General features: G+C 47.2%; 1 protein-coding gene across 5 annotated transcripts in view; it reads right to left on the bottom strand.

The window, feature by feature from the left end:
* Positions 1-245: 245 nt before the first annotated feature.
* Positions 246-17164, bottom strand: part of KLHL3 (kelch like family member 3) — a 123433-nt gene continuing 106514 nt past the window's right edge. For 3 of the 5 annotated variants that reach the window (XM_082454604.1, XM_082454608.1, XM_082454607.1), the window contains 2 exons: positions 16801-16944; positions 11821-15198 (listed from right to left, as the gene is read on the bottom strand). In XM_082454604.1, the coding sequence (XP_082310730.1) occupies positions 15083-15198; positions 16801-16944 (260 nt within the window). In that variant the 3' untranslated portion in view covers positions 11821-15082. The other 2 variants (XM_082454605.1, XM_082454606.1) reach the window with 2 other exon arrangements.

The raw sequence follows: 17164 nt of genomic DNA, 5'->3' as shown, positions 1-17164 counted from the left end.
TGCGCTTATTGGCCATTTGAATATCTTTTTGAAGAATTGTCTATTCAAATTCTTTGCCCATTTTTTAACTGGGTTATCTTTCCATTGTTGAGTTGTAAGAATTCTTTATATATTCTGGATGCTAAATCCTTATCAGATATATAATTTGCAAATATGTTCTCCCATTCTGTGGGTTGTCTCTTCACTTTCTTGATGGTATCATTTGAAGGATAGAAGTTTTAAATTTTGATGAAGTCCAATTTGCCTTCTTTTTTTTTGTCAGTGACTGATTTTTGCAAAGATTCAAAAAGTAGTCCCCTTGTGTCAACTCAGGACAGTACTGAAAGGCCATCCCAGCTCCAGAGATCCCCAGGTGATGGACTGAGGCCTCTGCTGCAACTGCATTATAGTCCAACTCTCCCTCTGCCTCTTCCTGCTTCCCTCTCTCCTTCACGGGGGTTATAGCTAAGAGCACTTGCCAAAAACATTCTGCATGAATATCTCAGCATCTAGGAGTATGTTTTGGGGATAATACTTCCAGTGTTTTCCCACTGACCTCAAGAAAGAGAATTACCTCCTCCCCATGGTTTCAAGTCCTTTGTGACACGGCTCCAACCCACCTCTCCAGCCCCATTCTTGCGTAAGTTCCCCTTATGCGCTGTGATCCAGCCATACTGAACTACTTATGCTCTCTCAGAAAGGCCATCTCCGTAGGCTCTGGACCTCTACACTTGCTATTCCTTCTTCCTCCCTCCCCCACACCTCCATCTATCCCTTCACCTGGCTATCATCCATCATCCATTCAAAGTAGAACCCTAGCTGCCCATCACTTCCACCAGGACGATTTCCCTGACCCTTCTGTGGACATCCACAGGCCCCTTTACTCACCCCACCCTTATGCGTACCACACTGATTCTTATGCCTTCTTTATTACTTTGTCTGCATGACCAACATGAACCCCACAAGGGCAGGGACCCTCTCATTTACCCCCTGGTGTAGAGCCTGACATCCAAGAAGAGCTCAGTAAACATGCATTGAATGAATAAATGCATATTGAATACAAACAAAGTGCAGAAGCAGCCCAGAGAATGCAGTGACCAACTAGGGACTGTCTCATGAAGGGACAGGGAAGCTCCTGCACAGGGTTCAGAGGGCACAGGAGCCCCCAGGCCAACAGTGGGAGGGCTCCAGGGAAGCCACTCCAGAGTCTGCAGCCCACTGGGCATCCCTGTATCGTGGAGTCAGCACCACAGCAGACCGCAGTTCTCTTGCTCATCCCACCGTCTCTACCTGGGCCTCCTGAATCCCCCCAGGGCAAGCCCTCCTGCATTCACAGGATCCTGGTGCCTAGCATTTTCACAAGTCCACACAAAAAAATTCTACTAGAAGCTGCTAGAAATCAAACCACCCTTTCTGAGACATGCATAAAACCTCCTCTGGCTGCCTGGAGAGGGTTTTATGGGTTGCCTTATCAGGGCACTGCAGAAGTCACAGGCACCAGGACAGACCATTCTTTAGTTAATCATTCAATAAGAGGCTGGGGTACATTAAAATGACGGATCTGTGCCTGAAAAATACATTTGGAATGCCCTCTGTAGCCTCAGCCTTTCCCCCCCAGATCCCCTCCTCCCAGGTCCAGGCTGCAGCTTGAAGGTGAAGATGAGGGCCAGAACCAGAGGAAGGCCCTCAAGGGGACCATTAACTCCCAAGAGTGCAGGCTCCCTCCAGACTGGGGTGCAATGCCTGCCTGTCCCTGTCCTCAGAGGGCCTGGGGCTGGGCCTGGTTTTATTACCAGGGTCCCCCTGCTAGCAATTGGTGGGCATGGGTTTAAACCCACACTGTCCAGCTCAGAGCCTTAGCTCTTAACCACTATGCTACATTGTCAAACTCTACTTTGCGACTAGATCATCCAGTTCTTCCATGGCTCTCTCCATGCTGCCACACACCCTCCTCACAGGTTCAGGGAAGGCCCAGGCCGCTCCAGCTCAGATAGGACCCCTCCCACTCCATGGCCAGGGCTGAAGCAGCAGCCTCACTTGGCAAGGACAGCCCTAGGACAGCCCCTTGGCAGCCAGACCGTGCACATCATTTTCTTGACCTCCTTTAACTTAGCACAGCTCAGACACCACTCGATGGGCCACCATTAAATGTGAGGATGTCCTGGAGTACAGGATGACAAGGGAGGTGGGGAAATGCCTCCAAAAAGCCAACACCAAATCTCACCCACCTCCACCTCCCAGTTTGCTGCTCAGAAAGACTTATGGTGCCGCACACGTGGGTCATTCTTGAGATAAAGGTCATAGATCTTGCAGCTGACCGGCCTCCTCAATCAGAGCTTCAGGAAAGCATCCACGGCTGTTAAATGAGCTGTCCCTAAAGCCTCAGCGACAGGCTCCTAAAGGTCTCCATTGTTTAGAATATCTCATTCATCCTGCAAGAGGGACATCCGCCCTTGCTGCCAACACAGCAAGGAAGATGGCTGAGTGAGGCTGGAGAGGAAGACTTCCCCACCCAGCCCTGTCCCAGAGCCCCAACTCTGTACCTCCACAGCAGATGCCAAGCACACAGGGAGCACCATTATCCCTCACTGACAAGGGGCCCTGCATATGGTCAGTATCCAGCCGAACTAACTGCAGGGACAGATGCTAGACTATGGACCAAAATGATGTGGACTTTGGATCCAAGAAGGCTGACCGCTGGAGACGGAGCCACATGGCACTTGGAGTCAGGAGGCTAATAGGAGCCTTGACTGCGGCCAACATTGCTAATTACCCACCCAATGGCCATTCTCCCCTTCTTTTTCCCAGGCAGAACTCTGAGTTTGTTTGGAGCAGCAATGTGCTCAGTTAAAAGCATTCACCTCCTCTGACTCTCTGGCAGCTGGTGGCACCGCAAGGAATTCTGTTAGGAGTTTCTGGAAAGGTTTTACTTTCCAATTACAGGTACTGCTCCTTCTGCCTCCCCCTCCCTTCTTTTTCATGCCTTTTGCAGATGTGAAAACAGCTGTGAAGCCTCTATCTTGCAACATGCTAAGGATGGAAGAGCAGAAAGACAGAAGGACCTAGGATCCCAATGACACCATGGAACTGCTTGTGCCAGCTCTGGAATGCCTACCTCTAGACTTGTGGTTATCTGGGTAAAAAAACCCACTCTTTGTTTAAAGCCACTATTGTCATTTTGCTGTCACACAGAGCCAAACACAATCTTGGTGATAAAGTCCAAGCTCTTAGTGACTGGGAGTTTGAGTGAGTTGCTTCACCTGTTTCTAGCCTCAGTTTCCCCTTCTGTATAAAGGGAACAATGAGAGTAATAACTGCTACCACTAATAAACCACCCACTACGTGCAGGCACCATGCAGTGTCTCAAATGTCCCACCCACTGCATTGAGAAAGTGACCATCGTATATAAGAGGTAGAGACACGCTGCACAAAATAATACCTGCCTTGGCTATCTCATTGAGCTTTTCTGAGAATCAAATGAGACCACGTTTGAAATTCCTTAGCAATAAAGAGCTATACAAGTGCCTACTAAATCCCACATTCTTTGCAGCCGATGGAATCAAATCCAGGGAGATGCTCTACTCCTGGAGCAGGAGGTAAGCTCATGAGACAAGCCCCCGTCACCACCCAGAGGAAAGGAGAAAACAACAGGGATTGAAACACAGTTGTGTCAAATAGAAAGAAGCCACATGGCTGCCGGGCGAAAGCAGGCCCCATCTGCATGGCTTCCCTTAGGGACCTCCTTCAGAAATTAAGCCCTGGGTGAATCCCCAGCCCAGACAAGACCCTGGGCAGAGAGCTTGCCTCCTTTCTTATGTCTGTCTTCCCTCTGCTCATATGCCTGGTGTGGTGACCGCATGCAGTCAGGATGTCCTCTGTGTTGTCACTGCAGAGATTAGGTTTCTCATTCCAGAGGTTGTTCTGCTGGGTCCAGCCTCCCCGGGGCCTTGAGTGGCTGCCTTCTACGTTTTAGGGTCTTCTCATGCAGTCTTCCGCATAAGCTCACAAAATTGAGGGCACTGTTGCTGAGAGGCAAAGAGACCGGCTCAAAACCACAAGACCGCCTGACTGAGGTCATATTTGAATCCGCATCTCCGGACTCGGAAGCTTCTGATCTGAAGCTCTAGGCTGACCTGTCTCCTGCCACTTAAAGAAATGACACTGGTTCTGTCAGGCTTGCTCTAGGTCTCTGCCTATGTATTTCTATATGAGTGGCACCTTGTCTGCTACGGGTGCATCTGTGTGTGTGTGTGTGTGTCTTGCTCATTGTGTTTCTGTCTCCCTCTGATTCTGTCTCTGTGTGTGTCAGTCTCTCTCTCTTGGTCTCTGTCTCTCTTGCTTTGTGTGCATCTCACACCCTTTCCCCAGGTCTCTGTGAGCTTGTCCCTCTCTCTCTGGGTGCGTGCGTCTCTCTGTCCTCCCCACACCCACCCTCCACTAGCACATCATACAGTACCTGCTGTTTACCAACTGTGTCTCTCATGGAACTCCAACCTCCAGGTCCACAGGGACCATCTGCTTTGTTGGCAGTTGCATTTCAAGTACCCATCACAATGTGCAGCGTAGATGCTGAATGTATTTCTGTTGAATGAATAACTGTTTGTTGAACATACTGTGAAGGGAGAATAAAAGATCCCCAACACTGGAAAGATGGGGGGAGGGTCTCTCTCAGAGGCAGCTGGGAACTGAGAGTGGGAAGGGAAGGAAAACAAAGCGAAGGAGAGAGGTCTAAAGCCAACTTTTCCAGTCCTGACAAAACTCACAGTTGGAGCGCTCGTCAAACCATCTTGGTCGTGCGTGTTTACTGGCAGGCCCAGTGGCCTAAGAGCTTAAAAACATGCGGGGCACAGTCGTCCAAAACTACTTCCACGGAAGATGCGGGTTCGGAACCTAGCTCCCCGCTGTCACTTGGCCTCCTGAGCCTCATCTCCTCCCCGGTCAGGTGGGAGCAAGAACAAGACCCTGCAAGTAGAGTAAATGCTCCTACGGATACAAGAGCCCTCTGTTTACAGATGAGGAACGGAGCTCCAGAGAGGGGGAGGGGTTCCCTGCAGGCCACACAGCCGTGAACAAGGCCTCCTCCCACCTGAGGCCGGGGGAGGACTCAGACACCTGAGGAGGAGTTGGGCCCTCCATCCACCTGGGAGTTTGGAGCAGCCCTTGAAGCTGGAGTGACCACAGGAGAGTCTCAGAAAGACCAGGCCCACCGCAACAGGACCACCTCTCCTCTGTCCACCCCAGAAAGGGTGGTGGCTCTCAAGCTTGCGGTCACTCCCTTTCCTCAGCCCCAGCACAACCTCAGGTGCAGGCATGCAGACACGGGCCCTGGAGCCTCCGCTGGCCTCCTGGGGCACCTGGCTCTGCCGCAGGTGCTCTGGCCTGTCTGCAGCTCCAAGCCCCAGTCCCCACTTCTGCAAACACAGGGGCTGGAGTGGACGATGTCGAGAGTCCCAGCCAGGTGCCCCACCCCCTGGGCCCTGATATAGAGCATTACAGGGAAAGCCGCCTGGGCAGAAGGGAATGGCCAGTGGGGGACACAGACTGCTCACAGAAAATCTCATGAGGCCGGCAGAAACAACAGATTTCATATTAAAATAGACCAGCTAGGTAGGGTCGAAAGACACTATTTGTAAACTGTAGAAGAATAAGTTGGTAGAAAAACCACCAAATATGATTTCACTCTGGAACTTCTGGGTAAGGTAAGGGGAAACCAGGCCAAAGGGTCAAGGGGAGGGAAAGGTGTGTGTGCTTGGACAAGCACTCATTTGCTCATCTGTCCCTCCCCAGGGCCCTCTCAGCGGGGGTGACAAGGGCCCAAGTGGGTGGGCCCACGGCAGGGTGGCGGCGGAGCAGGTCTCCAGCCTGGCGCTGGGCTCTGCCTCACTGCCTGCCCTGGAGGGCCAGACACTGGCACCCTCCTCACTCTAGAATGTGCCCACGAGGTACAGCCCCTCCGGGATTGGGAGTGCCACAGTTCAACAATCAGCCTCAGCGGGAGGGTGGGGACTGCATCGCTTCTCAAGGTTATGTATGACGTTGAGCCACTTTATTAGGCCCTGCGATCCAGTGAATTGGGCCCCATCTGCCTCTATGAGGTGTTGTGGGCATTAAAGCACAGGGCCTGGCGCGTGGTAAATGCACAATAAACGCTAGCCACTGTGATGATGGAAACAAGTGCATCCTAAGCCCTCTTCTCAGGCTGATTCTCAAACTCAATCGTGAGCCAAAAGAGCTAGTAGTTTCCATCTGGGTCTGCTCCACTGCTCACTTATAACACACCCTCAGACAAACGGATTCACCTCTCTGGGCCTCCTCTGTCCCAGTAACGGATGCAATGAATAGTGGTTACTGCTACTATCACCAAAGTAACAAATGTGATTATTTGCCAATAGTGTAAGATTGGGACATTGTGGTCCAACTGGCCTGAAAACTTGGGCTTCAGTATTTTTCTTGAGCCAAGTTTGCACTTCCCAGCGACCCTTAGGGCCTCCCTCTCCTTGGTGCTTCTCAGCATGCCCTGCTCCCGTCATCACCGCCTCACTGCTGGAGTGAGAAGACTAAGGACACAGACTCTGGAGTGCAACCAATATCCTGCAGCACTGCTACCACAGGCAAGTCGCTTAACCCCTGTGCATCTCACATCTTCATCTGTAAAACAAAGATAATAATAGTAACTCAGAAGACCATGATAAGGATTAAATGTATTGATATAAGTAAAGCACTTAGAAGAGTGCTGGCACATAGTAAACACTCAATAAATGTTAGCTATTATTATTATTTCATACGTGTTGATATTTTATAAGTCAACATATTTAATAGTTGTATATGTTTAATAAATGTAATTAATATTTGCATTTTTAATGGTTCAAACATAACAAAATATCTATAAAAATCTCTAGGTATTGTAACAAACTTTTAAAAATCAATGTTTATTAACAGCCAAATCTCTACCTCCTCCTCCTGTGCTGGGACCATCTCACCCACCTCACGGTGATCACCAGGCAGTTGTCCACGCAACCGAACACCCACTGGAGAGACTGGCCTCTCTGGGCCTCACTGAAGATCTTTGTGAGTCTGGCACTGTGCCAGAAAATAGAGACCAAAGGAGCCCAGACTCTGTCCAGCAGATCTCGAAGGGAAAATCTTTTGAATCTGAAGACATGCAGGAGTAAGTCTGCCCTTTTCATGTCTGAGACAGAGTAAAGAGACTGGACTACAGAAATGAAATACTGAGAAAGGTTCTCACAGTTCAGCTTTTATTAAAGTTAAAGGAACATAAAGTATGGGAACCTAGAACACAATTCCTGTTAAAAGAATACATGTGAGGAACTGTTTCTTCAGCTAGCACTGTAACTGATGGAGCACGTGGCAAGTCTTCTTTTACAAACTCTGTGGTCCCTACCGTCCAAGCAGAGACCACCAGATCAAGGACCCGACCTACGCAGTGTGGTGTACAGGGTGTCAGGGATCAAGTCTGCCTGCCTATGGACAACCACATGGACATGGCACCCACACAGACATACAAATTCAGTGTCTTGAATTTTCTTTCAAAGAAAGTATTTTACACATCACATACGAATTAAACAAGAAGTCCAACAAGGGTCCTTATTGCCACTAAAAAGGGGGGAAAATAATTTGAAATCTCATAACCAAAGGCAAGAACACCGCACTAGGGCACTTTGTTGCTCCAAACGCCACTGTCCCATGTGTTACTGCCTTGGCAGATGCTGTATCTACAAGTCACTGAGCCCCACGATGGAGGCTGCACAGGGGCTCTGAGGTTGTGATTATCCACTACAGAAGAGGCCTCAGGCACTCCCAAATGTCAGAAGTGCTGCCGGCTCTCCTGCTTGGTCAGTAGATACACAGCACAGCTGAATATGAGGGGCTTAGGACTCTAAATAGTGCAAACACTTAAAAAAAAAAAAAACACATTCCAACCTCCTCGCTTCTCCAGGCAAACAGAGAACCTCCAGCTAACTGGATTATGAATTTGCTCAACTTCCCAATTTGATCTGTCAAGGTGCAAATGGGGAGCGTGGAGGCAATTCAAATGGCACCTGTCCCAACAATAATAAAAATAAAGATTTTTTAAAATGAGACTAATTGGCAGATAAATACACAAAACAGAGCCTGGAGTGTAGACACAGCTCAAGAAACAAGTAAGTTGAAAGTGTAGTATGAACATCTGCAAAGCACATGCTGATCACATTCTTAGTGGGGATCACGAGGAGTGACCCCTCTTTTAAAGTTCATCAACAAGATGCTTCCAAAAGGGACATCATCCAGCAGCAAAAGCCTTAAGCCTGAAGCTCCGAAGAACAAGGAGACAGAAAAGAATGAAGACTAGTCAGCTCGACCTAGGAAAACTCCCGGGACTATGTGCTGAAGGGCAGGCCTTTCCCTGGGCTTCTCCATGCCACAGCATGCCAGGCTCCGTGCCAGCCTGTGAGAGATGCCAGGAGATGGGCCAACCAGACTCCCTCCTGCCTCACCCTGCCAAAAACAGACTCCAAAAAAAAGCAGAGAGGCAACATAGATGTGTAAGTGCTGAGTCAGGCTTAACGTTAGTCCCTAAACAATTCAAGAAACACCAGTGATTGTGTTTTTTCAGCAATCTCCCTTGAATGTGGTGTAAGAAAGAAGCTTCCAAGTCAACCTGGAGCTACTGAAGTTTGGGGAGGGTGAGAAACAAAGGGAAGATAGCTACAGGCATGAACGATGTTCGAGAGTGAATGATGCACAGAACATAACATTTCATTACCATGGACAATAAAAAGCAATTCAAATATCGTGAAAAATTATTTTATAAAAATATCTACATTAAAATTTTAGCCTGAAAGCTGTAGCTTCAGTTTTATAAAAAGGCAATCTTTGAAAGGATCTGGCTCAGGAATATACAAACATTATACAACAGATATCAAAGTAAGACAGCTCAAAAAGCATCTTAGGGGATATTGCAACTGGTCTGTCATGAAATAGAATTAAGTATTCTTATTGCATAGCAGAAAATGAGGTCACTTTCATTTGCATAATACTGCAACTTATTAGACGGAGAGATGCCATTGGGTACTTATGAGAAAGAACTTTGGAATTCAGAGTCTGACTTCTCTGGTGTCCAAATCAGAATCCATGTGGTGTCTAAGCTGCTTCTAACCTTGGGCTGCAATTCCATTTCATCGCTGTGATCGGACTTCAGATATCCCACTGGCAAAGCTGCATTCACAAGCAGGTGTGGCCACCAGAAGAGGGGATGCAGGGGGGTTCACCTACCACATGACTAGCACAGACTTGAAAATAAGTCTGTTGTGCCCACTGTGGAGAGAGAATTGTACCTGGTGATAAAGGGACAGCAGGTTTTGGATGGCATCTGTGGGCAGCTAGAGCAGATTGACTATTTGGTGATGACGTACCAGTGTTCTAGTCCCCGTGAGAAAGGACACATGAGGATAAAACGAACATTCCCTCAGCAGCACTACCAGCAGGGGCAGTGCTTCCTGGGAAGGGAGACGTGAGGTGGGGTCAATAGCAAAAATCCAAAAGCAGGAAACACAGCTGGCTAGCTCTCAGGGAGGGGATCCTTTCTGGGAAGATGACACACAAACAATAGCCTCCCCCCACATAAGCATGATAAGCCTGGAAGTTCAGCTTCCAGGTGTTGGGGAGGAACTTCACCTTTCGTCTGAAATCAGAAGCTGTGTGATGGCACACATTGGACCCCAACCTCATCCCCACACACACACACACACACACACACACCCTGAAACAAAGTCCCAAATCTTCCTCGGAGAGGGAGGAAGAACATTTGGAACAGAAAGCGCATTCCATCAGCTTCCGATCCAGAGGCAGGCAGAGCTTTGAGACCACAGTCACCTCTGTGCCAGGTAAGAGCAGAACAAACCAGCTAACAGCATGTCTTGATCCCTTTGGAGCTGTTCTTCCAGGTCCACCAAAGCTGGATATTTCAGCCTCTGCCCAAGGTTACTAAAAATTCTGGGTACCTTGGTATTCTCCAAATGTCTCACTGAAATAACATCTGCTCAACATCAGAAGATGTTTCCCCTTCAGGGGAGTTGAGTGGTTCACGCACAATAAATATACAGTAAATACACAAAGTGTCCAACTCGCTGAGGAAAGTCCTGGGTTTATAACTTCAGGGTGAAGTGGGGAGAATGACAGTCTCCTACAAAATCTGCTTGGAAGTTGCCCAGTTGTATGAGAAGTCCAACATCAGAGTTCATAAAGCCCCTTGGCTCCCTAAAGGTGGACCTTGACATCAGGAAGGGTAAATTCCAGCCCCCAAGATGTGAGACTCTTCTCCAGACACAAGACTTCCCCTCTTTATGCTGGAAACTCCAATATCAGCAACTTGCTAGTTCAGGAACAGTACAGCTTTAAGGTTTTTTTTTTTTTTTTAATGCAGATGACTCCCTGAGCCCTCAAATACCCTCCTCCGGATGCCTGAAGTTCTGTCATTAATCATTTTTACCTGTGAATTAGCAAAGCTTTCATCAAGCTCCTCTCTCAAAATGCAAGTACTCCTGAGAGAGATCACACATTCAGGGCCCACCGCCATGTGGGAGGGCGGTGCTCTGAGGATTGGCGAGAGGGTACAGGCCTGGAATGGGGGCGAGCACAAGGAAAGGAAGACAAGGATGTGAGACAGACTGGACCGACTGCCGAGGGCCAGGCCCAGGGTGCCAAGCATACACCCCTTTGAAGTCATCCATGTCCATGTAAGTCACACGTGACCCCATCCAGTGCAGGGACAAACCTATCTTTGGGTTTGGACATATGGTGACCTTTTACTTAGCCTCCAAACCAGAACACTTTTGAGAGTAAAACGGGATGCTCTGAAAAATTAAACCTGCATGATAAGTATAAACAGGGATTGTCCTATCCCAGGAAAACCCAGAAGTAGGATCCTCTCTGGGACCACTATGGACAAGGACTGAAGCCTTACCACTTTGTTTTCTTGTGTTTTTGTTTTTCATGTATTTTTTTCCTCCAGTGTGTTACTCAGTGCTTCTCTGAAGAGCTAGTTTTCCCAGCTGAAGAGACACGAAATCTCCCAAACCTGGGATCCTTGACCTCAAAGACCAGTAGCCCAGAGACTGGGCAGTTCTGATAAGAAGTTCCAGGAGGAGAGCCCAAGGAAGAGCACCTAGCTGAGGGGCTAGAGAACCTGTGGTCCTAGCACACAGAGGACACGGGGCAGCTTCGAGAACACCCCACTCTTCTGCAGACAATGCCAGTAGTCTAGGCCGGTACATGGGCCTGGTCATTTCTGGACATTCCCGGTATGTCCAGCTGCACTTCCAGTAGACAGCAGCTCTAGTAGTCTCAAGGTCCCCGTGGCGCAAATCCGTAAGAGAGGTTTCTGTGATTTGATTTTTAGCATAGCGGAAGGATCAGTAGTATAGAAATGGAGCAGACCATCACCACCCCCCAATTTAGTGAATCACCACATTCTGCACACACACACACACACACACACACACACACACACACACACACAGAGGTTCCAGGTTCTCTGATGTCCCTGTAGAAACACACAAAAGAACGCTCAAAGGTGCAGCCGGAGCTATCAGGAACCCACTGTTCAGGGCAGAAGATGAAACACCTTGCGGGAGCAGGAGGTGGGTACTGTCTTCCCACCCTGACGACACTGCCAAGTTGGAGGAGGGCGGTCCCCGCTCCTCTGCAGACTCCGGCAGCGAGTGGCACCCAGCCAGCGTGGTCCCACTGTGCCGAGCCACAGGCAGCACCCCTCCCTTCCTCCACCTCCTGGCAGTGGGAGTTGGGGTCACAAGGGCTTGTGAATCACAGCAACACCTAAGATGAAAGGGGGAGAAAGTTACCATCTTAGCTTCTCCGAACTTATTCAGAGTCACAAAGAGTTCATGACCCACAACATCCCAAGCCATAGCCACGGGAAATGGGCATTTGTACCCAAATGCTGAAGGGCCTGTGGACTCAGGCTGCCAGCAGCTGGCTGTTTCCCGCTCTAACAGCCAATTCTCCACAAGATGTTTAAACACAGAGCACAGTCCCTCAACACCACAGGTGAGTGATCTCACCCTGCATCATCACACTGACTCACATCATATCGTAGTGACCCCCCTTCCCAACCCCAGCACTCAGTGTAATGACACTCAGCACCCTCACTGGAAACCTCACGGCTCTAAATCTGTATCACTTTAAGAGAAGTGATGAGTGATTCATGTCTCCTTTTAGAAGACACTGAAATGAAGTAGAAAGAACAACAGACTGACTTCAGGGCAGCAAGAACAACTGAATTCCCATCCTAGCTCTGCCACCAGTCAAGCTGCATTGTGGCTTCAGGCAAGTCCATGTACCTCTTTAGGCTCCATTCCCATATATTCAATGTCATCTAACTGAAAGACCCCTCCAATACTAAATTCTATACTTGGATAAACATTCTAGACATGTCTGTATGTGTTACTGTTTTGGTCAGGTTGAACCATACTCAACAGCTAACTTATGAGCCTAAAATCTTGCTTGTAATGGGCTGCAGTTATGCAGCAGATACTATAGGCTGATTCATCCAACATCCCTTCTCCTTGCTCTCCTCTGCTATAGAGACCAGCAAGTTATGAGCTCAGCTTCCCAGACTACCTTGCAGCTGGAGGTGCTATGTGACCCAGTCCTGGCCCATGAGATTGTAGCTACAAGTCTGCCAGTGCTGCAACTTTGGTTTTCTTCCTCGTCCTGCCTGGAAGAAGCTCACGCAAGGTGCAAGGGGCAGCAGAAGCAGCTATTCATAAAGCTGGCAGAACAGAAAACACAGGAGAAACCTGATTCTTCAATGACAGTCTGAGCCACCAGGCCAGCCCTGGACTCCTTTCTGCCTGGGACAAATACATACGTATAAAAAAAGATACTTCCTTGTCTAAGCAAGTATCTGTCAGTTTTTCTGGTACCTGCAGCTGACCCAAATTCTAACTTATAGTTAAGGTGTAACTAGGAGCCTTATTTTAACATATTACCACCACTATCAAATCTTCTGGTTGAAGATGAGATTGAGATAACATTGCTAAAAGAAAGCCCAGGACACCCCAATGGTGACATGCTGCTAAGACATGCATTTCATGTTAATTCCTGGATAAAGCCACAGACATAAAAGATGAGAAGTGGGGAGAACCCAAGTCCTCAGACCCAGATGTGCTGCCTGACCTTGAGAACATCTTGCCTGCACCTGAGGCTCCTCTTTCTCAAGGGAGCATGTCTTTAAAAAGCAGGCTCCTGTACTGCTTTTTATATAAACTTTCTCTTCTGATTAAAAATAAAATATTCTCATTATGGAAATTTTGGAAAACACAGAAGAACACCAAGAAAAAGAACTTTAATCCCTACATACAAAGAGAATCACCGTTATCTTTTTTGGAATATTTCCTGGCTTCTAATAATAACCACAATCACTGACTGAGTGGTTTCTACCTGCCAGCCAGGCACCGTGCTAAGTGCTTTCCACGTATTATCACGTTTCATTCTCACAACAGCCCTAAGATGCTTGATATGATTTTATTCTCATTTTACAAATGAGAAAACAGAGGTTCAGTCAGACTGACTACCTTGCCCAGAGTTCCAGGGCTAGTGGCAGAGCTGGGACTCAAATTCAGATGTGACTCCAGTATCCATTTCTGTAAGCAGGGGCTACTCTAACCCCCGTGACCCGGGACTGCTCGACTGAGCTCATGCGGTACGTACATTTTGCATCATCCTTTTCTCAACCAGTCTGTCACAAACATCTTCTCATATTAAAAACACGTCCACTGTATAAATATTCCACAACTTATTTAGCTATTTCCCTCATGCCAGACATTAAGTAATTCTCAGTTTTCTGCTCCAATAAATAACTTTGTCCATAAATCTTTGCATTTTAGGCCATATCCATAGATTCTAAGATAAGAGATTCACTCAGTCAATGGGTTTGAACACAAATCGCACCTCTGCTCATCTCCTTCCCACCTACTTAACAGGGTGGGCAAACAGTAAAGAAATGGACATGAAATATTCAGCACTTACACAAAATTCTAACTGCTCACACCTGCACCTTCCCCTCTCATTAAGCCTCACGTGGAGCCAAGGTCGGCTCGCTCACTGGCCTCACTGCCTCATACAGGAAAATGCCCTGTACTTCCCACTTCAGCCTTGGTGAGAAAATGACAGTGCTGGTTTTTAATAATTAACCATGAGAACAGAATCACTCTAGGACCAAAATGCCTCTAAAATCTTTTCTATTTAGTTGAGAAAAATCCTAAATGAGAAAAAAAATTTTTAATAAGTTCATAAATTGAAGCCTTGGGCAGACAGAATGCGATACAAACCCCTTTGAGCCTGCATGGCATAATCTTCCTTTGCACTGAAATCCAAACAAGATGGAAAACGGAATAAGAATACCATTGGAGTCATGATGGAGATTATACATGATAATGGTCATAAAATACTTAGGATGATGGCTGGCACATTGTACATGCTCAATAAATAAACATTAGCTCTAATTCTTCCAGTTTCTGGAGAACCAAACACAAGGAGCTGAGTTCTTGGGTTGGCCAAAGAGTTCCTTCAGTTTCTAAGTATAAATAAAAGACACATTTTTCATTTTTACCAAGAACTTTATTGAACAACGTATTCACCGTTTTGTTCCACTACCTTATGACATTTTTCAGGCAACTTCATAATTCCACCTTCCCAAAACCTTGTATCTTTTGAGCAAAGAACTGTTCCAGGTGCCTTTTACAGTCTTCCAGGAAATTGAATTTTTTTCCATTAAGAGAATTTTGTTAAGACCTAAATAAATGGAAATCCGAAGGTGCAATGTCTGGTGAATATAGCGGATGAATCGGAATTTCCCAGCCAAGCTGTAACAGTTTTTGCCTGGTCACCAAAGAAACATGCGGTCTTGCGTTATCCTGATGGAAGATTATGCATTTTGTGTTGACTAATTCCGGACGCTTTTCATCGAGTGCTGCTTTCAGTTGGTCTAAATGGGAGCAGTACTTGTTAGAATTAATTGTTTGGTTTTCCAGAAGGAGCTCATAATAGAGGACTCCCTTCCAATCCCACCATATACACAACATCACCTTCTTTGGATGAAGACCGGCCTTTGGTGTGGTTGGTGGTGCTCATGTCGCTTGCCCCACGATCTCTTCCGTTCGACATTATTGTACAGGATCCGCTTTTCATCGCCCATCACTATTTGTTTTAAAAATGGAATGTTTTCGTTATGTTTAAGTAGAGAATCGCATGCGGAAATACGGTCGAGAAGGGTTTTTTTTCCGCTTGATTTATGTGGAACCCAAACATCAAAGCGATTTACATAACCAAGCTGGTGCAAATGATTTTCAGCACTTGATTTGGGTATTTTGAGTATGTCAGCTATCTCCCACGTGGTATAACGTTGCTTGTTCTCAATTAATGTCTCGATTTGATCGCTATCAACTTCACCTGGTCTACCCGACCGTGGAGCATTGTCCAGCGAGAAATCTCCAGCACGAAACTTCGCAAACCACTTTTGACACACTCGATGAGTCACAGAACCTTCTCCATACACTGCACAATCTTTTTTTGGGTTTCAGTTGTGTTTTTACCTTTCTTGAAATAATAAAGCATACCATGCCGAAAATGTTGCTTTTTTTCTTCCATCAATATTATAAAATGGCTACACAAAAATTCACCAATTTTGATAAGTTTTTTTAAAAATACACGCTGATATGACAGCTGTCACAATACAATCTAACAAAATTGTTTCAAATGATATTAAAGACAACTAAGAGCTACTAGAGCCATCTTATGGAAAAAAATGAACAAACTTTTTGGCCAAACCAATACTTCATAGATATCTATGTTTGCTTGTCTCCCTATAGACCCTCAACCTCAGCCCCACTGACTCTGATCCTGTCCCCCACACCTCATCAAAACCATCACACACCCCACCAGGAATAAGCCTCTACAGCCGCCTCATTCCTCCCTCTTCCCTCCAGCCTCTTGCTTAGAATGCTTTTTCCCCCAACCCTGAGCTAGAGTAGCACAAAAGGCATGGGCTTGGGACTCAGACCTGGGTTTGAATTCTGACTTTGACACTTTTTTAGCCACATGGTCTTGGGCAGATTACTTAAACATTCCAAACCTCCGTTTCATCATCTATAAAATGGAATAGAGTCTCATTCAGCCAGAGGGTTGTTGAAAAGATAAGAGTGTATGTATGCACTGTACCTAACAGACTGCTTTGTGGCCCAGGGAGTGGGCACCTGGCAAAGGGCAGCTACCTCTATGACTGTGATCCACCCTCAAAGTTTAATCAGGCTCCACCTCTTCCAGGAAGTGTTCCCTGACTCTGCCAGTTCTCGCATGTCATGTCCTAAAGCCTGTGCAGTACATTTCATTTAGATCTTACATGTACATCATCTTGTATTTCCTATTTTTGTAGGCAGGTCTTATCTTTCCAATTTAATTTCTGGAAAGCAAGAACTGTATCTTATTCCACCTAGGGGCCCAGCACAAAACAAATCAGGAAGGGCAATGAAATTCTAAAACCTCTTATGACAACTCAGATCAGTTGGAAGTGGCTCCCTGGAACACTGTGTCAAGAAGAATTCTATGGCTACATTCAGCTTTGCTGGGGAAACGAGTGCTAATTATGGGTATCTGTCGTGGGCGCAGAATGAAGGAGTGGTGACATGTGACAATCATCTGCCATGCCTGAAGGAGGCACTCAGCCCCAAGTTAAGCAAGCTAACCTAGCGCCCACCTGCCCCACCCCACCTGCGCCCCAGGATGGGGGTGGAGCACACTGACCTGCGTAGCTCCGCCCTGTGCTCATGTTGCTTGGCAGCAGCGTCCACTTGTCAGTGACAGGATTGTAGTACTCCACCGAAGCCAGGTTACAGGATCCATCATCCCCTCCAACCACATACAGGAGCCCATTCACTGCACAGACCCCTGGGAATCAAACAGAGGCCAGAGAAGGCATGACAGCAGGAGCACCAAGGGGATGGACCAGAGACAAGTCTGGATTGCCCTGGAGGCGCTCTTCCTCCCCTCCCTGCTAGAATAACAGACAACTGGCTCCTCGGGTTTAAGTTTGCTCAACAGAGGAACACACAACAGCCACTGGGATCTGAGGATCCCCCTTCCTAACAAGGTCATGTCTCTGACGAGG

This window comes from Balaenoptera physalus (assembly GCF_965194825.1).
Source record: "Balaenoptera physalus genome assembly, chromosome: 3".
Lineage (NCBI taxonomy): Eukaryota > Metazoa > Chordata > Mammalia > Artiodactyla > Balaenopteridae > Balaenoptera > Balaenoptera physalus.
The sequence above is the reverse complement of the archived record's forward strand: the minus strand, read 5'-3'. Positions and strand labels throughout refer to the sequence as shown.